Consider the following 21,361-nt stretch of genomic DNA (forward strand, 5'->3'; position numbering starts at 1 on the left):
TTCAACTACTTAACTTTAAGCTCCTTGTATTGTTTAAAATTGCAGTTGTAATATGGAAACCAAAATGTATTTGTCATGTTACTTCATTACCAGATCGTATTGTGAATGAGCCCACTAGGCTACCCTGCCGCCCCATTACCAGATCGTATTGTGAATGAGCCCACTAGGCTACCCTGCCGCCCCATTACCAGACCGTATTGTGAATGAGCCCACTAGGCTACCCTGCCGCCCCATTACCAGATCGTATTGTGAATGAGCCCACTAGGCTCACATAAGGTGATGTCATTATATCTAGAATAATTAATTAGGAATAACTTTGGGTGTTGAGCAATAGTCTGTCCTACACAATTGCGCACAGCAGACCTGGTGTCCAATCTGAGGGCACAAAAACATATGAAAACATCATTTAACATCTCTGTTAAATCTAAGGAGATGATTGACATCAATTCGCTAGAGATCCAACATGGATCCAGGTACAACTGTCTTCACCAGCATAACGAATGAGAAAATATATATATTTTTTCCAGCATTTGGGCTGTTGTTTACATCACAACAGCTGTTTGTCACTTGACTGTCATTCAGAAAATTCCTTTCCTGGATCAGATGATGTTGTGTGAATATATCATGGTGTAAATAAACAGCTGGACACAAAAATGCACACCCAACAAGAATGATGCATAATCATTGAGGAACCACTGTAATGACAGTATCGATTTAGATTTTAAGTATGAAGGTCATTTGACTCTTTCAGTTAGAAGCATTTGATTTTGCAATCACATACACATTTTTTTTTTGGGGGGGGGGGGATTTGTTTGTACCTGAAGTACCTGAAGTACCTGAGTACCTGAGTACCTGAAGAGAGGAAGGAGGAGAGGAAGAGAGGAAGGAGGATGGGATGAGAGGAAGGCGGAGGAGAAAATAGGAATGAGGAGGAGAGAGGAAGGAGTAGGGGAAGAGAGGAAGGAGGAGGAGAATAGGTAGGAGGAAGGGAGAGGAGGAGGGGAAGAGAGGAAGGAGGAGGGGAATAGAGAGAGGAGGTGGAGGAGAGAGGAATGAGGAGGGGAGCGAGAGAGAGAGACAGAGTGTGAGAGAGAGAGAGAGAGAGAGAGAGAGAGAGAGAGAGAGAGAGAGAGAGAGAGAGAGAGAGAGAGGAAGGAGAGTGAACGGAGGAGAGGTTCAGACTGTCCCTCTTTCTCTCAGTCCTCTGATGTCTGTCAGGATGAAGCTGTTGTGTGTGACTCTGGCTCTCCTCCTCACTGCAAGTAAGAACTGTCCTCTACTTACACACATGACAGGCTTCACAAATCAGCAGTGTGGAAACTGATATTCTGTGTGTTCAAAGTCAACCTGATCATTGAAATGACAGAAATGATTTTAAATTGTAATCACTTTCAGGTTGATGATACTTTATAGATGTTTTAATGTCTGTTTTTCTTCACAGATTTCTGTGACGGTATAACAGTTAAACAGTCTCCTGTCCTGTCCGTGTGTAGAGAAGGAGATGCGTCAGTCACTCTACGGTGTTACCACGACGACAGCAGCTACTACTACATGTTCTGGTACCGACAGAGAGACAACAACATGGAGATGCTGACATATTCTCAGGGTCAAGGCTTGTGGGAAATACAACCTCCCTTTGAGAAGGATGTACATTACACCATGAGCAGGCCGGAGCTGACTAGATCCACTCTGGAGATCAAGAACTTGGAGGTTGGGGACGGGGCTGTGTATTACTGTGCTTCCAGTACAGCACCATGACTCAGAACAGATACACTTCCTTACAACAACCCCTAGAAGCCACAGGAGGAGGGGGGGGAACCACACCAGAGAGAAGGGGGAGGGGAGAGGAGAGGAGAGGAGAGGAGAGGAAGAAACCACACCAGAGAGAAGGGGGAGGGGAGAGGAGAGGAGAGGAGAGGAGAGGAGAGGAGAGGAGAGGAGAGGAGAGGAGAGGAGAGGAGAGGAGAGGAGAGGAGAGGAGAGGAAGAAACCACACCAGGGAGAAGGGGGAGGGGAGAGGAGAGGAGAGGAGAGGAGAGGAGAGGAGAGGAGAGGAGAGGAGAGGAGAGGAGAGGAGAGGAGAGGAGAGGAGAGGAGAGGAGAGGAGAGGAGAGGAAGAAACCACACCAGAGAGAAGGGGGAGGGAGGGGTAGTGGGGGTAGGAGTGGTAGTGGGGGTAGGAGTGGTAGTGGGGGAGAGGGTAGTGGGGGAGAGGGTAGTGGGGGTAGTAGTGGTAGTGGGGGTAGTAGTGGTAGTGGGGGAGAGGGTAGTGGGGGAGAGGGTAGTGGGGGTAGTAGTGGTAGTGGGGTAGTAGTGGTAGTGGGGGAGAGGGTAGTGGGGGAGAGGGTAGTGGGGGTAGTAGTGGTAGTGGGGGTAGTAGTGGTAGTGGGGGTAGTAGTGGTAGTGGGGGAGAGGGTAGTGGGGGTAGTAGTGGTAGTGGGGGAGAGGGTAGTGGGAGAGGGAGGGGTAGTGGGGGTGGGAGAGGGTAGCGGGGGAGAGGGTAGTGGGGGAGAGGGTAGTGGGGGAGGGAGGGGTAGTGGGGGAGAGGGTAGTGGGGGAGAGGGTAGTGGGGGTAGTAGTGGTAGTGGGGGAGAGGGTAGTGGGGGAGAGGGTAGTGGGGGAGGGAGGGGTAGTGGGGGACAGGGTAGTGGGGGAGAGGGTAGTGGGGGAGAGGGTAGTGGGGGAGGGAGGGGTAGTGGATGGACAGGGTAGTGGGGGAGAGGGTAGTGGGGGAGAGGGTAGTGGTGGAGGGAGGGGTAGTGGGGGACAGGGTAGTGGGGGAGAGGGTAGTGGGGGAGAGGGTAGTGGGGGTGTCATTGGTGACATTGGTGAATTTCTTGGTATTTTGTTATGAGTCCTCCATTTATAACCTTTTATTTTAATTGTAGATGTTTTTTCAATTTTAAAACATGACCAAAAAACAAGCAGTAAAGAAGAACAATGTTCTCATGTTGGGGCTCTCCGTCTTCTCCTGGACTTAGGGCTCTCCGTCTTCTTCTGGACTTAGGGCTCTCCGTCTTCTCCTGGACTTAGGGCTCTCCGTCTTCTACTGGACTTAGGGCTCTCCGTCTTCTTCTGGACTTAGGGCTCTCCGTCTTCTACTGGACTTAGGGCTCTCCGTCTTCTCCTGGACTTAGGGCTCTCCGTCTTCTCCTGGACTTAGGGCTCTCCGTCTTCTCCTGGACTTAGGGCTCTCCGTCTTCTCCTGGACTTAGGGCTCTCCGTCTTCTTCTGGACTTAGGGCTCTCCGTCTTCTACTGGACTTAGGGCTCTCCATCTTCTTCTGGACTTAGGGCTCTCCATCTTCTTCTGGACTTAGGGCTCTCCGTCTTCTTCTGGACTTAGGGCTCTCCGTCTTCTCCTGGACTTAGGGCTCTCCGTCTTCTCCTGGACTTAGGGCTCTCCGTCTTCTCCTGGACTTAGGGCTCTCCGTCTTCTTCTGGACTTAGGGCTCTCCGTCTTCTACTGGACTTAGGGCTCTCCATTTTCTTCTGGACTTAGGGCTCTCCGTCTTCTTCTGGACTTAGGGCTCTCCGTCTTCTTCTGGACTTAGGGCTCTCCATCTTCTTCTGGACTTAGGGCTCTCCGTCTTCTACTGGACTTAGGGCTCTCCGTCTTCTTCTGGACTTAGGGCTCTCCGTCTTCTACTGGACTTAGGGCTCTCCGTCTTCTCCTGGACTTAGGGCTCTCCGTCTTCTCCTGGACTTAGGGCTCTCCGTCTTCTCCTGGACTTAGGGCTCTCCGTCTTCTCCTGGACTTAGGGCTCTCCGTCTTCTTCTGGACTTAGGGCTCTCCGTCTTCTACTGGACTTAGGGCTCTCCATCTTCTTCTGGACTTAGGGCTCTCCATCTTCTTCTGGACTTAGGGCTCTCCGTCTTCTTCTGGACTTAGGGCTCTCCGTCTTCTCCTGGACTTAGGGCTCTCCGTCTTCTCCTGGACTTAGGGCTCTCCGTCTTCTCCTGGACTTAGGGCTCTCCGTCTTCTTCTGGACTTAGGGCTCTCCGTCTTCTACTGGACTTAGGGCTCTCCATTTTCTTCTGGACTTAGGGCTCTCCGTCTTCTTCTGGACTTAGGGCTCTCCGTCTTCTTCTGGACTTAGGGCTCTCCATCTTCTTCTGGACTTAGGGCTCTCCGTCTTCTCCTGGACTTAGGGCTCTCCGTCGTCTTCTGGACTTAGGGCTCTCCGTCTTCTCCTGGACTTAGGGCTCTCTGTCTTCTTCTGGACTTAGGGCTCTCCGTCTTCTTCTGGACTTAGGGCTCTCCATCTTCTTCTGGACTTAGGGCTCTCCATCTTCTTCTGGACTTAGGGCTCTCCATCTTCTTCTGGACTTAGGGCTCTCCGTCTTCTTCTGGACTTAGGGCTCTCCGTCTTCTTCTGGACTTAGGGCTCATTTTGATCCGCATCGCAGAAGTTCAGCTTTACAGCGTGATTGAAATTGAAAAGCCATGTTCCCACTTTATCGGAGACTACATTCAGTGAACCACACCAGTCGGCTCAATCGGATCGGAAAAATACCTTTCAAATTTTGATTGCGGAATCTGTAACGCTTCAGTGTTATGGATTGAATAGAAAAACCATCTTCCTGTTAATGTTTTTGAAATCAGAAAACTGTTCAGATTTGAGTTTTGTGACCTCTTACTCGCTGGCCTAGTCAGTGATTCTAAGGTCATACGTCATGTCTATATTAGATTTTGATTGGCCAATGCATGTCAAAGAGAGTTTTTCTCCTCCTCTTTTCTCCGCCATTATTCCTGTGACATTTGTCACCTCAGCTGAGAACTCCTATATGGTCGCCAGATGGCTAGTTTTCTTGGTAAAAGGGAGTTTGAAATATTAGCATTATCTCATAGGCACTTTTTGAAATGACCTCCAAGACATCCCACCAAGTTGTCAACAGTGACACCTGAACCACAGAGAAGTTGTCAACAGAGACACCTGAACCACAGAGAAGTTGTCTACAGAGACATCCGAACCACAGAGAACTTGTCAACAGTGACACCCGAACCACAGAGAAGTTGTCAACAGAGACACCCGAACCACAGAGAACCTGGCAACAGAGACACCTGAAACACAGAGAAGTTGTCAACAGAGACACCTGAACCACAGAGAAGTTCAATATATTTGGTTAAATTCTCAGCAATATTCACAATTGAATTCAGGACAGAATGCTTGAATAGTATTTGTTTATGTTGTAGCTAGGTAACTGTTGTTAGCTAGCGGGTCATAGCTTACTCTCCAACCGGTGACAGAGGAGCAATACCTCTGCTATCAGGAATGTGCACAGGGGCCAGCAAATTGAGGGTACATGACTCCTTGCCCACCCCAGCATTGGCCCCCACACAGACAAAATATACTTACCACCTTATTTTTAAAATGGTATTTAACCTGGCAAGTCAGTTAAGAACAAATCCTTATTTACAATGACGGCCTACCCTGGTCAAACCCTCCACTAACCCGGACGATGCTGGGCCAATTGTGCGCCGCCCTGTGAGGCTCCAGATCACAGCCGGTTGTGATACAGCCCGTGATCGAACCTGGGTTTGTAGTGACGCCTCTAGAACTATGATGCAGTGCCTTAGACAGCCACGCCACCCAGTCCCCTTCTTCCACAAGCCGAAGAGGACTGTAACGTTAGTAAACAGCCAGACCAGTGGGAGCGGGAGGACATTTGTCCATCAGGTTCATTATTTAATTGAATTCATAACTTTTTTCACAAGCTCCTTTGCTGCATCAGACTGTTAAATAGTCACCACTAGCCGGCCTCCGCCAAGTATCCTGTCTGAACTTTAGACACTGTTACTAGCCGGCTACCACCCGGTACTCAACCTGAATATCTTATGTTGGGCTAGTAATTCATGTTCCAACGTGAATGTACCTAATGCTATGTTAGAAACATGACCTATGTTCAGTATCTAACGTTGTTAGACACAAACAAAACGATGCCTAGAAATATGGACTGCAGAAAAAGGCACACAACACAAGGAAGCTTTTAACCATAGTCTATTAACTAACTAATGTCAACCCCTTTTCACCAGCTAGCTACCAAACTAACTTAGCAAGATAGCTAGCTAGTTTAACCTCCATCATTGCCCGGCAACACAATTTCATGAATATTCATGACTCTCGACATGGAAACCGTCGGGTGATTGGTTGAGACTTTTTGAGTGCGTGATGTCACACAGATGTTCTACAGAGCTGTCTGTTTAGCTAGCTCCTGCCGCCGGCACCTACCAAATGACTGAGGAAACCCAGCTTGATCAACAAATGAATTGGGAAATAAATGAAAGTCTCACCAGCTAGCTACCAATCTATTTTAGTTTCACTGTCGGATCCTTAAAAAACGAGCCCACCTTTTACCTTTCCACAAACGGTCTGGTATGTGTCGCTTGATATGAGCAAGTTAACCCAGATATATCACAGAATAGGTCATGCATCCATGATTAGTTAGTAGCTACTAGTAGCTAGTCTCCTGTTTCTGTAAAGACTGTCTCCTGTTTGTGTTTCTGTAAAGACTGTCTCCTGTTTGTGTTTCTGTAAAGACTGTCTCCTGTTTGTGTTTCTGTAAAGACTGTCTCCTGTTTCTGTAAAGACTGTATCCTGTTTGTGTTTCTGTAAAGACTGTCTCCTGTTTCTGTAAAGACTGTCTCCTGTTTCTGTAAAGACTGTCTCCTGTTTGTGTTTCTGTAAAGACTGTCTCCTGTTTGTGTTTCTGTAAAGACTGTCTCCTGTTTGTGTTTCTGTAAAGACTGTCTCCTGTTTCTGTAAAGACTGTCTCCTGTTTCTGTAAAGACTGTCTCCTGTTTGTGTTTCTGTAAAGACTGTCTCCTGTTTGTGTTTCTGTAAAGACTGTCTCCTGTTTGTGTTTCTGTAAAGACTGTCTCCTGTTTCTGTAAAGACTGTATCCTGTTTGTGTTTCTGTAAAGACTGTCTCCTGTTTGTGTTTCTGTAAAGACTGTCTCCTGTTTGTGTTTCTGTAAAGACTGTCTCCTGTTTGTGTTTCTGTAAAGACTGTCTCCTGTTTCTGTAAAGACTGTATCCTGTTTGTGTTTCTGTAAAGACTGTCTCCTGTTTGTGTTTCTGTAAAGACTGTCTCCTGTTTCTGTAAAGACTGTCTCCTGTTTGTGTTTCTGTAAAGACTGTCTCCTGTTTCTGTAAAGACTGTCTCCTGTTTGTGTTTCTGTAAAGACTGTCTCCTGTTTGTGTTTATGTAAAGACTGTCTCCTGTTTGTGTTTCTGTAAAGACTGTCTCCTGTTTCTGTAAAGACTGTCTCCTGTTTCTGTAAATACTGTCTCCTGTTTGTGTTGCTGTAAAGACTGTCTCCTGTTTGCGTTTCTGTAAAGACTGTCTCCTGTTTCTGTAAAGACTGGCTCCTGTTTCTGTAAAGACTGTCTCCTGTTTGCGTTTCTGTAAAGACTGTCTCCTATTTGAGTTTCTGTAAAGACTGTTTCCTGTTTCTGTAAATCAAATCAAATCCAAATCAAATCAAATGTATTTATATTGCCCTTCGTACATCAGCTGATATCTCAAAGTGCTGTACAGAAACCCAGCCTAAAACCCCAAACAGCAAGCAATGCAGGTGTAGAAGCACGGTGGCTAGGAAAAACTCCCTAGAAAGGCCAAAACCTAGGATGAAACCTAGAGAGGAACCAGGCTATGTGGGGTGGCCAGTCCTCTTCTGACTGTGCCGGGTAGAGATTATAACAGAACATGGCCAAGATGTTCAAATGTTCATAATTGACCAACATGGTCCAATAATGATAAGGCAGAACAGTTGAAACTGGAGCAGCAGCATGGCCAGGTGGACTGGGGACAGCAAGGAGTCATCATGTCAGGTAGTCCTGAGGCATGGTCCTAGGGCTCAGGTCCTCCGAGAGAGTGAAAGAAAGAGAGAAAGAGAGAATTAGAGAGAGCACACTTAAATTCACACAGGACCAAATCAGAGAGATAGGTAGCTGCCTCTGATCTGGAGGACTCACTAAACAGAGAACATCCCTGGTCATCCCTACTGCCTCTGATCTGGAGGACTCACTAAACAGAGAACATCCCTGGTCATCCCTACTGCCTCTGATCTGGTGGACTCACTAAACAGAGAACATCCCTGGTCCTCCCTACTGCCTCTGATCTGGAGAACTCACTAAACAGAGAACATCCCTGGTCATCCCTACTGCCTCTGATCTGGGGGACTCACTAAACAGAGAACATCCCTGGTCCTCCCTACTGCCTCTGATCTGGAGGACTCACTAAACACACTGTCTGAGGGTTGGAGTGTGCCCCTGGCTAACTAGATAAAATACCAAATCAAATGGTGCCATCTGGTTTGCTTAATATAAGGAATTTGAAATTATTTATACTTTTACTTTTGATACCTAAGTATTTTAAACCAAATACTTTTAGGCTTATACTCAAGTAGTATTTTACTGGGTGACTTTCATTGTTACTTGAATCATTTTCTATGAAGGTGTCTTTACTTTTACTCAAGTATGACAACTGGGTACTTTTTCCACCACTGCTAGTATATAAGCCTACCCTTGATATCAAATGAAGCTCATCGATTAAAAAGGGAGACATTTCTCAGAGATGATCCTACACTGACCTCTGGAGGGAAACTGTGGGATTACACAAAGTCACGCCAGAATTCTATAGTATCCTATTCAATTCAATTCCCCTGGCTTGAGATATAAAACAAAATAAATACATTTAAGATTATCCCTAAATACATATATATATACCTTTTATACAAACTGTCACTAAAGCAGATACCTCCTACCAGTTAAATAAAGGTTGAATAAAAAATAAATAAATAAAAAAGATATGATCAAATGCAATTAGAATCAAGTTAGAAGGTAGTGCAAGTTTAAGACTGGATCTTGTCAGCCCTGCTCTATGATAGGCTGTTACTGTCACCTGATGCAGCATGGCAGGGGGAGGGGAGAGGGAGAGGGGACAGGGCTGTGCCTTAGACAGCTGTCATTTACATTTTTAGATTTAAAAAAAACATTTACCTGTCCTTCCCTCCTCTCCTCTCCTCTCCTCTCCTCTCCTCTCCTCTCCTCTCCTCTCCTCTCCTCTCCTCTCCTCTCCTCTCCTCTCCTCTCCTCCTCCTCCTCCTCCACCTCCACCTCCTCCACCTCCTCTCCTCCTCCTCCTCTCCTCCCCCTCCTCCTCTCCTCCTCCTCCTCCTCCTGCTCTCCTCCCCCTCCTCCTCATCTCCTCCCCCTCTTCTCCTCCTCCTCTCCTCCCCCTCTCCTCCCCCTCCTCTCCTCCCCCTCCTCTCCTCCTCCTCCTCTCCTCCTCCTCTCCTCCCCCTCCTCTCCTCCTCCTCCTGCTCTCCTCCCCCTCCTCCTCATCTCCTCCCCCTCTTCTCCTCCTCCTCTCCTCCCCCTCACCTCCCCCTCCTCTCCTCTCCTCCCCCTCCTCTCCTCCTCCTCTCCTCCTCCTCCTCTCCTCCCCCTCCTATCCTCCTCCTCTCCTCCCCATCCTCTCCTCCCTGTTGCTTTTCTTAGTACTGCTGACGGAAATAGAAGCTGTCAGTTTGGATCTGGATCCCACTCCAGTAACAACAGTAGAATGCCATAATATTAATTATAAACATTACATTTGGATATTATTTTTCAATAGAGAGAAAAAAGTAAATATCCAAATGTAAATGTTTATTATTAAAATCGTGAATTTGATGTTCTATTTATAGGGTCAGGATCCAACTGCAGTAACCCTCCATGCCGAGGCACCTGCTGCTGCAGACAGATACTGAGAGACTGAGATGGTGAGAGAGATACAGAGAGAGAACAGGGGAGGGGAAATAAACAACAGAAAGAACAGAACGAGTGTTTTTGTGTGATGCTTTCACACTGTGGGGACAGGGGGCCACGGTGATATATTTACATAGAGACGCCGTACAAAAACCTCCTACCATTCACTTCCATACAGGGCAGGTCTGGGGCCTATTCACATACTACTACAGACTGTCGAGGAGTCTGGAGAGATGTTTTGATAATACTGAAGGATAAAACAAGATTTCAACCAGTCTTCAGGATTATAAAATCTACTTTATTGGGAGCATTTTCCTGGACAAAACAACAAACTTATGAAGTCAGATTTAGTTCCATAAGGGAGTTGGTTTGATTCATGTTTGACCACAAAATCTCCTCAAATGTTTTGCTGAACTCAGTAGTTCTTTTTAGAGTATCTCTGAGTATCTCTGAGTATCTCTGTTCATATTCCCTTGAGGCTGAATGACAAACAGATCTGAGGTATTTTTGGAAGAGGAGGAAAACGATGTGACACTGGAAGAGAGGCCTACTTTGGGAATGGAACCAAACTCAGTGTTTTAGGTAAGTTCACTTCAGATGAACGACATTGATATAGATCTGTAACCCTGGAGATGTTTGATTAGTTTCTATGATTCGGCTGAACTAAATGGTTGATGTGAAAACACTGTGACTTCAACCCAACCACCCTTCTTTGGCAATGGAACCAAACTCACTGTTTTAGGTAAATACTTCCTAATTGATTTACTTACTGTACCTGACAATGTTATGTTTATGGATCTAATAGTTCATTTGAACAATTGGCAAGTCGTAAAAAGCGGTTATTATGTTAGATGACAAATGCGTAGACAAGTTCAGTAGCTACTGGTTGGCACATTACTGCTCAGTATGTCCGCACTGTGACAACTATAATCCTGCATTCTTTGGAGCGGGAACCAAACTGACTGTTCTGGGTAAGAGAATATTCACCATGATGGAACTAATGGGTCTCTATTTGTGGTTTAGGGGTTTGGTGATGTGAGGAGTTAGTTGATTCTAGATTCAGTACATTAGATTAGTTCATACTAGTGTTACTCCACTCAATGCTTTTTGATGTTAAGCCTGTACACTGTGCCAACTATGAGGCCTATTTTGGACAAGGCACCAAATTAACAGTTCTCGGTAAGTGATCCCGTACACTATGTTTGGCGTACGGACAATGAATGTGAGTGAGACAACATGCTCGTGAGAAGAGATTTGATATCGTAGTATTACAGTATGTTTGAGTCATCTGTGCCGGTCTTGTTTAACTGGTTGAAACGCGGTGTTGATCGGTAGGACGTCTTGACCAATACAGTTATCGAAGGCCAAGTACGATTTAAAGTTGACGAGAAAAGGACTTGCTTGACTAGAGCAGTATCCCACTGTACTGTGTTAATGGGGCCAGGCTCAGCACGTCTATACTGTATATCTATACTAGAGCAGTGTTCCACTGTACTGTGCTAATGGTGTCGGCCAGGCTTACTTCGGTGGAGGAACCAGGTTAACTGTTCTAGGTGAGAAATGACACTGAAAAAAAGAGCAGTAAGCTGTTGGTTATAAACCATGTAAACTATGTGGTTATAATGTATGTGGTTGTAAAGTTTATTAGAGAATGGTACTGTAACAGAATGACTGGGTGGTATCTATCGATCGTCCTCCTGACGTGGTTACATACAGGTGGAGTAAATCCACTGTGCTGGTGGTGTCGGCCAGGCTGACTTCGGTGGAGGAACCCGGTTAACTGTTCTAGGTGAGACAACACACTAACATAATATAACGTTGGCACCTGATTGTGATTTTTAAAAACTACAATTTAAACACCTTTATATCTTATGGCTACAGTCTGTAGGTTACAGTGTGTGGTTGATATTCATGGATTGGAATGTGACCTAAAGATTGGTCGAGGTGGAACGCACTTGAATTTAATTTGTAAAATAGTCCCCATAATTGATTTGGTTGTAAACTATGTCAGATTTAACTACACTCAGCTGAATGTCTCAGAGGTCCTGTGAAGAGTTTTTGAATAACTTTGTTACAGAGTAACAAAGATGGAGTCGAAACAAAGTCAGAGTGACAGTAAAGATACTGCTTTGTGTCTCTGTGCTCGTACTCTGAGGCATATTTTGGAGCCGGCACCAAACTCACCGTTTTGGGTAAGAAAACGAACAATGAACTGTTGTGGACTCTATCTGATAAATGTACACGAGGGAATAACAAAGACCAAAACATTTTTACATTTGGCAATATAGAAAATATCGGATTTGACTATACGTCTAAATGGTGTTAAAGTAAGAGACTGTATTTGAATGGATCACAGTAAATGCATTAGTTATGTGCTCCAATCATCATGGTTATAAAGCTGTCTGGCTCCGTGCCCAGACACAGTCTTCCTTCATTATAATACCTATCAGCTAGAGGAGAATAGGTTCCTTCGCAGTGGAACCAGACACAGTCTTCCTTCATTATAATACCTATCAGCTAGAGGAGAAGAGGTTCCTTAGCAGTGGAACCAGACACAGTCTTCCTTCATTATAATACCTATCAGCTAGAGGAGAAGAGGTTCCTTCGCAGTGGAACCAGACACAGTCTTAGGTACTTAGGTCAAAACAATGATCATTTCATCTCTACATAATCTGGAAATGATTTTGTGATGTCATTACATTTCATAGAATAACTAAATCCAACAACCAAAGACAGCAGGTTGGGGGTGTAAAGGCTACAGCTAAACTCTGCTAGTACTGAGTAGTGAGGAGGGGTTATTTCTGTAGCTGTGTATCAGTGTGAACAACAACCAGGCGTACTTCGGCAATGGCACCAAACTCACAGTTCTGGGTGAGAAAACTGATTCTGTCATCTGTTATCTATGCCGTCATGGGTTTATCTGTTAGTGAAAGAGACGTTGTCTAATTTTTTTTATCCGGTGTGTGAACCAGAGATGGAGAGAAAATATCTTTATGGTTTATAAAACAATGTTCCAATTCCTCAGGTGTTTGGTTTGTAATGAATATATATTGTGGTGTTGTATCAGTTTGAATGGAAGTGCATAACAGTTCAGAAGAGGCAAAGTAACAGATCTGTGTCAGATGTCATCCAGTGTCTGTAATGTAGAGCATGGCATGTCTCTGTCTTACACGGATAAGGCAGAGTTTGGTCCAGGTACCAGACTCACTGTTCTAGGTAAGGGATTCAGCTTTTCAACTTTCTTTAAAAAATATATTGCAAATACATCATCATGAAATTATTGTTTAATTAAGGGCTTTGTTTGCTTTGCATTCCTGGCATAGTTGAGCATGAAAATATTCAGAGGGGGGGGGACATTTAAGCTGTACAAAGAGCTAATGATAAAGTGAATTAGCCCTATGCTCTGTCGACATAGACATGCTTAGAAATACGGTATTACTTCCTTTGCTACAAGCCAAACTACTGCAAATACACCAATGGGTAGCTAGAATCCTCTTGGTTTTCTGTCTGTGAGGATGTGGTGTGCTCTGGTGCTAATGCTGCCTACTTTGGAGAGGGAACTAAGCTAACAGTTCTGGGTAAGAAAACTGTAATACTGGTAGAATACTGTAAGAATACTGTTATAATACTGTAGTAATACTGTTAGAATACTGTAATACTGGTAGAATACTGTAATACTGTTAGAATACTGTAGTAATACTGTAGTAATACTGGTAGAATACTGTAATACTGTTAGAATACTGTAAGAATACTGTACTAATACTGTAGTAATACTGGTAGAAAACTGTAATACTGGTAGAACCTGTAGTAACACTGTAAGAATACTGTAGTAATACTGTTAGAATACTGCAAGAATACTATAGTAATACTGTAAGAATACTGTAAGAATACTGTTAGAATACTGTAGTAATACTGTTACAATACTGTAAGAATACTGTTAGAATAATGTAGTAATACTGTTACAATACTGTAAGAATACTGTTATAATACTGCAAGAATACTGTTATAATACTATAAGAATACTGTTATAATACTGTAAGAATATTGTAAGAGGAATACTGTAATACTACTGTAGTAATAATGATACTATAAGAATACTGTAGTAATAATGACACTATAAGAATACTGTAAGAATACTGTAGTAATAATGATACTATAAGAATACTGTAAGAATACTGTAATAATACTGTAGTAATATTAATACTGTAAGAATTCTGTAAGAATGTGTTTCTATGTGATTGACTTGGCACACATTTATTGATTAATGACATTTTGTGATGAACTCTCTCATTTTCATTTTGTGATGAACTCTCTCATTGATTCATTTTGTGATGAACTGTCTCATTGATTCATTTTGTGATGAACTGTCTCATTGATTCATTTTGTGATTAACTCTCTCATTGATTCATTTTGTGATGAACTCTCTCATTGATTCATTTTGTGATGAACTCTCTCATTGATTCATTTTGTGATGAACTGTGTTTTAAAGCACTCGGGTTCAGGTATGATGTCGACAGCAAACAGAGCCATTGATTGAGTGTTAAAATACTCCACTGTTTTCTCCATGCAGATCCAAACATCAAAGTCACTGAACCCACAGTGAAAGTCCTAGCACCCTCCGCTAAGGAGTGTGAAGATAGAAACAAGAAGAAGAAGAAGACCCTAGTGTGTGTAGCCACCCGCTTCTACCCCGACCACGTCACGGTCTTCTGGCAAGTCAACAATGTCAACAGAACTGAAGGTGCCGGGACCGACAACAGGGCCTTGTGGGATAAAGATGGTTTATACAGTATCACCAGCAGACTGAGAGTCCCAGCCAATGAATGGCACAAACCAGAGAACAGATTCACCTGCATTGTCAGCTTTTACGATGGGACTGACAATATAAGAGTGACTAATGACACCATTAGTGGAGATCTCCAAGGTAATAAAACAATGAACACTGTTTCTGAGAAGAAAGAGATTTGACTGAACTAGTACACTAGTTTTGAAGCTCCAATGCATTCCCCAATGTCTAAGTGGTACCGTGGTGTATAATCTCATCTGAAACTCTCCTTCTTTGTTTCTTTCAGGTCAAAGTGGGGGAGAGATAACGACAGGTAAATGTGCCCATTTTATACCTGCATACTGTACTGATGACCAGCATACTGATGACCTGCATACTGATGACCTGCATACTGTACTGATGACCTGCATACTGTACTGATGACCTGCATACTGTACTGATGACCTGCATACTGTACTGATGACCTGCATACTGATGACCTGCATACTGATGACCTGCATACTGTACTGATGACCTGCATACTGATGACCTGCATACTGTACTGATGACCTGCATACTGATGACCTGCATACTGATGACCTGCATACTGTACTGATGACCTGCATACTGTACTGATGACCTGCATACTGATGACCTGCATACTGTACTGATGACCTGCATACTGTACTGATGACCTGCATACTGATGACCTGCATACTGTACTGATGACCTGCATACTGATGACCTGCATACTGTACTGATGACCTGCATACTGATGACCTGCATACTGTATTGATGACCTGCATTCTGTACTGATGACCTGCATACTGTACTGATGACCTGCATACTGATGACCTGCATACTGTACTGATGACCTGTATACTGATGACCTGCAAACTGATGACCTGCATACTGTACTGATGACCTGCATACTGTACTGATGACCTGCATACTGATGACCTGCATACTGTACTGATGACCTGCATACTGATGACCTGCATACTGTACTGATGACCTATATACTGTACTGATGACCTACATACTGTACTGATGACCTGCATACTGTACTGATGACCTACATACTGATGACCTGCATACTGATGACCTGCATACTGTACTGATGACCTACATACTGTACTGATGACCTACATACTGTACTGATGACCTACATACTGTTCTGATGACCTGCATACTGATGACCTGCATACTGTACTGATGACCTGCATAATGTTCTGATGACCTGCATACTGTACTGATGACCTGCATACTGTACTGATGACCTGCATACTGATGACCAACATACTGATGACCTGCATACTGATGACCTGCATACTGCACTGAAGACCTACATACTGATGACCTACATACTGATGACCTGCATACTGTACTGATGACCTGCATACTGATGACCTGCATACTGATGACCTGCATACTGATGACCTGAATACTGCACTGATGACCTACATACTGATGACCTGCATACTGATGACCTGCATACTGTACTGGTGACCTGCGTACTGTACTGATGACCTGCATACTGTACTGATGACCTGCATACTGATGACCTGCATACTGTACTGATGACCTGCATACTGATGACCTGCATACTGATGGCCTGCATACTGTACTGGTGACCTGCGTACTGTACTGATGACCTGCATACTGTACTGATGACCTGCATACTGATGACCTGCATACTGATGACCTGCATACTGTACTGGTGACCTGCGTACTGTATTGATGACCTGCATACTGTACTGATGACCTGCATACTGATGACCTACATACTGATGACTTGCATACTGATGACCTACATACTGATGACCTACATACTGATGATCTGCATACTGATGACCTACATACTGATGACCTGCATACTGATTACCTGCATACTGATGACCTGCATACTGTACTGATGACCTGCATACTGATGACCTGCATACTGATGACCTGCAAACTGATGACCTACATACTGATGACCTGCATACTGATGACCTACATACTGATGACCTGCATACTGATGACCTGCATACTGTACTGATGACCTGCATACTGTACTGATGACATACATACTGTACTGATGACCTGCATACTAATGACCTGCATACTGATGACCTGCATACTGTACTGATGACCTGCATACTGTACTGACGACCTGCATACTGATGACCTGCATACTGTACTGATGACCTGCATACTGTACTGATGACCTGTATACTGTACTGATGACCTACATACTGTACTGATGACCTGCATACTAATGACCTGCATACTGATGACCTGCATACTGTACTGATGACCTGCATACTGTACTGACGACCTGCATACTGATGACCTGCATACTGTACTGATGACCTGCATACTGTACTGACGACCTGCATACTGATGACCTACATACTGTACTGATGACCTGCAGTGTATATCAGGATTTTCCTGGTCCTGGGTTAGGGTTTAGGGGTTAGGGTTAGGTCTTAGGGTTAGGGTTAGGGTTAGGGGTTAGGGTTAGGGGTTAGTGTTAGGGTTAGGGTTAGGGATTAGGGTTAGGGGTTAGGGGTTAGGGGTTAGGGTTAGAGTTAAGGGTTAAGGTTAGGGGTTAGGGTTATGGACCCAAAGGGTCATATTTCATATCCCCAGGATCAAGAAACATTGGCCTAGATCATTGGTTGGATCCCCAGGACCCAGAAACACTGGCCTAGATCATTGGTTGGATCCCTAGGACCAGGAAACACTGGCCTAGATCATTGGTTATATCCCCAGGACCAAGGAACACTGGCCTAGATCATTGGTTGGATCCCCAGGACCCAGAAACACTGGCCTAGATCATTAGTTGGATCCCAGGGCCAAGAAACACTAACCTAGATCATTGGTTGTGCTGTATTTTTCTCAATGGATGATCTGCTAACAATATCATCTGATACCACCTTAATCAAGGTAATTTGAATGTATTATTGTCCTTGCAGATTACTATGTGAAGAGCACCCAGACTGCCAAGCTGGCCTACAGCATCTTCATCGCTAAGAGTACCTTCTATGGCCTGGTCGTCATGGTTATGATTTGGAAGTTCCAGGTGAGTTCGCTGCAAATATGATGAAGGTTCATCTCTCTCCTCTTCTATCTCTGCCTTGTGCTAAAGGAGTCCCAGATCAGTTTCATACGGTCTTGCCAACTCCTATGGTCAGGTTGACAGTGACCACACAAACAGATCCCACTGGGCACACCACGTCGTTTCAACGTGGATAATTGGGAAATATTTGGTTTAGAAGTTGATCAATCAGATTACAATTTATGTTCACCCAATCAAAAAAGACAGCCAAAAGTTAGTTGAATTCCCAGTGTGTCTGATTTTTGGTTGAGTTGTCACCCAAATGTCTATCACTGCTCTTTCAACCATTGAAAAGCACAACACGGTTCAAATGGGGATCCACTGTCAGATATTGAATCATTTACAGAACAGATTACTGTGTTATCACTGGGCTTCATCTAATAGCACAACCACATGAGCTGGATTGCAGTTGAGAGTTACATTATAGCACACGGTACAAATGATCAATGCCATTTGAGATTCTATTTTGATTTTAAGCGGAGATCTCTCAACGATCCATCCCACGATAGCACAGAGGTCATAATCACTGAAAAATAGCATAGCTAAGCGTGACTGGGTTAAAACCTGGGATGGAAGACAGATGAACTCTCCAGTAGGAGGGGCTGCCCAGTATAATGTTTTTGTTTCTGATAGTGACCCTGACCTTGAATATCTGATATTGTTTTAAATCGATCAAAATTCAACATATTTTGTTTGTGTTGAAATTAGTTTACGATAATGACACAATCCTGTGATTTAAATTTCACCCCCCCCAAAAAATATATATTACATACTACGTATTATTCTACGTAGATTCCACGTCACAATACGTTGAAACAACGTTGATTCAATCAGTTTGTGCCCAGTGGGATGTCACATGACAGGCAGGCGGGATACGCAGGACAGCAAAAACAAACAAAAAAAAAACAGATCTGGGACCAGGCTAGTTAACGACCATAGGAGTTGACAAGACAACACAAACAGATCTGGGACCAGGCTAGGTAATGAACATAGGAGTTGACAAGACAGCACATACAGATCTGGGACCATGCTAGCTATGGGCTAATAAAGGTTTGAACCTGACACCATCATATAAATAAAACCTTGATTCTATTTCTGTGGACACCATACTGTCTTTATCCTGTATCTCTGTGTTTCCATACAGACACCATACTGTCTTTATCCTGTATCTCTGTGTTTCCATACAGACACCATACAGACACCATACTGTCTTTATCCTGTATCTCTGTGTTTCCATACAGACACCATACTGTCTTTATCCTGTATCTCTGTGTTTCCATACAGACACCATACTGTCTTTATCCTGTATCTCTGTGTTTCCATACAGACACCATACTGTCTTTATCCTGTATCTCTGTGTTCCCCATACAGACAACATACTGTCTTTATCCTGTATCTCTGTGTTCCCATACAGACACCATACTGTCTTTATCCTGTATCTGTGTGTTTCCATACAGACACCATACTGTCTTTAATCGCTGTGTCTGTGTTTCCCATACAGACTCCATATTGTCTTTATCCTGTATCTCTGTGTTCCCATACAGACACCATACTGTCTTTATCCTGTATCTCTGTGTCTGTGTTTCACATGCAGGGCTCCTCAGAGAAACAGATTTAACGGAATACAAGTGGCCCAAGGAGGATGTCCTGCATGGGTGTTGATTCTTCCATGTGATCAAGAACGGACTGGCAAATGGGCAATTCTGGCAAATGCCAGATGGACCGATTCATCTTTAGCCCAGTGGGCCTGTCTAAATTGGCTTTTTTTTTTTTTAGCAAAATAATAATAATTTGTCTAGTAAAGAGGGTCTTAAAGAAAAACATGGGCAGGTGTGTTAGAAATGCCTGGGCCGGTTTCTGGTCCCAGTCTGCCCCTGCATATAATTGTATTGTCCATTGTGCTTATTGTTGCCAGTATCTCTTTATTGCCCCGTCTATGTGAAGATGTGCTTTGAAGAATCTCCTATGAACATGAACTGGCAATTTAAATGTATATTTAAATAAATTCAGCCAAAACAATCTTTCCATTAACTTACAAAATCAATGTCTGTTTGTTTTTCCAGTAATTACAGTAGATTATGTATCAATACACTTTGCTTTCCAATTTCTAAATGTTAGTTTGTGAATAATAAACGGTATATAATTAGGGGACAGATCAAAATGTACCTCTCCACAGTTAAATATTGTCACGACCCTCCCCCTCATAGAATTAACTCAATATAATGTTTACGACCACAAATAACAAGAACTGTAGCAACCCTGTTTTTATAAACGTGGATATTGACTTTGCCACTTCAGTCTGCTTTTCTGGCACAGTTGATGCCACGCAGGGCTTTGGGCCAGAAGGTTGAGGGTTTACCGACCACCACAGACGAGCTCCCTCTCCCTGCCTGTTTCATCACATTACGATCAGAGACGGAGGCAGACCATGATCAGCTAGGGGGAAATCAGAGTTTCAACATTTTGATGCCATATTTATATAAAATATATTCAACGAATCTTCCACCGACAGGTTTGACAACCAATTAACAAAACAAACCAACTTCTGGCACTTCGATATCATGATTTGTTGTTTTGAACAAACAGAAAATACATCCCTCCCTACCTTGTAGACTTACCCAGTATTGAAGGCTTGGCTTGACAATCTCCTAGTGTCATTAAACTTTCTAGTGTTTTGGAACAATGTCTCTTTTCATTCATCGATTGGCCACTGCACAGTACGGATTGATTGATTGATTTTATTTGTCTGTAAAAAACAAATACATATATATATTTATACACATTATTTAAAATGTATTATTTTATTAAGTGACTGGGATTGCACAATAAAGTCTGGGACTTATTTCCATTGTGGTCCCTATTTTTATTTACACAATATACATACATATACAATTACATATACAATTACATAAATAGAGACAGAAACATTCTCAACCTCCAGATGAGAATGAGACAATTCTGACCAGCTTGTTTGGTCGGTAGCTTGTTCTCTAGATGTTTGGGGCTGCTGGGGGGAACCGTGATGTTCAGCATAATCAGACACTAGACTAGATGTTTGGGGCTGCTGGGAAACCATGATGTGCAGCATAATCAGACACTAGACTAGATGTTTGGGGCTGCTGGGGAACCGTGATGTTCAGCATAATCAGACACTAGACTAGATGTTTGGGGCTGCTGGGAAACCATGATGTGCAGCATAATCAGACACTAGACTAGATGTTTGGGGCTGCTGGGGAACCATGATGTGCAGCATAATCAGACACTAGACTAGATGTTTGGGGCTGCTGGGGAACCATGATGTGCAGCATAATCAGACACTAGACTAGATGTTTGGGGCTGCTGGGGAACCGTGATGTTCAGCATAATCAGACACTAGACTAGATGTTTGGGGCTGCTGGGGAACCATGATGTGCAGCATAATCAGACACTAGACTAGATGTTTGGGGCTGCTGGGGAACCATGATGTGCAGCATAATCAGACACTAGACTAGATGTTTGGGGCTGCTGGGGAACCATGATGTGCAGCATAATCAGACACTAGACTAGATGTTTGGGGCTGCTGGGGAACCGTGATGTTCAGCATAATCAGACACTAGACTAGATGTTTGGGGCTGCTGGGGAACCATGATGTGCAGCATAATCAGACACTAGACTAGATGTTTGGGGCTGCTGGGGAACCATGATGTGCAGCATAATCAGACACTAGATTAGATGTTTGGGGCTGCTGGGGAACCATGATGTT

The 21,361-nt window shown here is 43.8% G+C and overlaps 2 protein-coding genes across 4 annotated transcripts; one reads left to right on the top strand and one right to left on the bottom strand.

Annotated features, from left to right (window-relative positions):
- The first annotated feature begins 1,180 nt into the window (after positions 1–1,180).
- LOC110505949 (M1-specific T cell receptor beta chain-like) lies at positions 1,181–20,299 on the top strand. The gene is made up of 7 exons (XM_036962336.1): positions 1,181–1,262; positions 1,442–1,754; positions 10,438–10,493; positions 14,322–14,675; positions 14,824–14,850; positions 17,477–17,583; positions 19,214–20,299. The coding sequence occupies exons 1-7, from the start codon at positions 1,208–1,210 to the stop codon at positions 19,235–19,237; spliced, it is 936 nt and encodes a 311-aa protein (XP_036818231.1). The 5' UTR covers positions 1,181–1,207; the 3' UTR covers positions 19,238–20,299.
- LOC118944160 lies at positions 14,865–17,469 on the bottom strand. Of its 3 annotated transcripts, none has more exons than XR_005039472.1 (4): positions 16,907–17,469; positions 16,282–16,851; positions 16,152–16,221; positions 14,865–15,136 (listed from the first exon to the last, which is right to left on the bottom strand). XR_005039472.1 is itself a non-coding variant. In XM_036962334.1 (3 exons), exons 1-3 carry the CDS (start codon positions 16,895–16,897, stop codon positions 14,866–14,868), a joined length of 957 nt encoding a protein of 318 aa, XP_036818229.1. In that variant the 5' UTR covers positions 16,898–17,469; the 3' UTR covers position 14,865. The 3 variants fall into 3 exon arrangements, 1 of the variants encoding a protein (XP_036818229.1); XR_005039473.1 differs by having other exon boundaries at positions 16,282–16,836; positions 16,872–17,469; XM_036962334.1 differs by having other exon boundaries at positions 16,282–17,469.
- Positions 20,300–21,361: the final 1,062 nt, after the last annotated feature.

The sequence above is a fragment of the Oncorhynchus mykiss genome, chromosome 25 (assembly GCF_013265735.2).
Source record: "Oncorhynchus mykiss isolate Arlee chromosome 25, USDA_OmykA_1.1, whole genome shotgun sequence".
NCBI lineage: Eukaryota > Metazoa > Chordata > Actinopteri > Salmoniformes > Salmonidae > Oncorhynchus > Oncorhynchus mykiss.

Coding starts and splice junctions, on each gene's coding strand:
- LOC118944160 (XM_036962334.1), bottom strand. CDS start 16,897: ATGCAGGTCGTCAGTACAGTATGCAGGTCATCAGTACAGTATGCAGGT. Junction 16,222..16,281: donor TGTAGGTCATCAGTATGCAG/GTCATCAGTACA, acceptor TACAGTATGCAG/GTCATCAGTATGCAGGTCAT. Junction 15,137..16,151: donor GTCATCAGTACAGTACGCAG/GTCACCAGTACA, acceptor TACAGTATGCAG/GTCATCAGTACAGTATGCAG.
- LOC110505949 (XM_036962336.1), top strand. CDS start 1,208: ATGTCTGTCAGGATGAAGCTGTTGTGTGTGACTCTGGCTCTCCTCCTC. Junction 1,263..1,441: donor GGCTCTCCTCCTCACTGCAA/GTAAGAACTGTC, acceptor TTTTCTTCACAG/ATTTCTGTGACGGTATAACA. Junction 1,755..10,437: donor TGTGCTTCCAGTACAGCACC/ATGACTCAGAAC, acceptor ATGTGAAAACAC/TGTGACTTCAACCCAACCAC.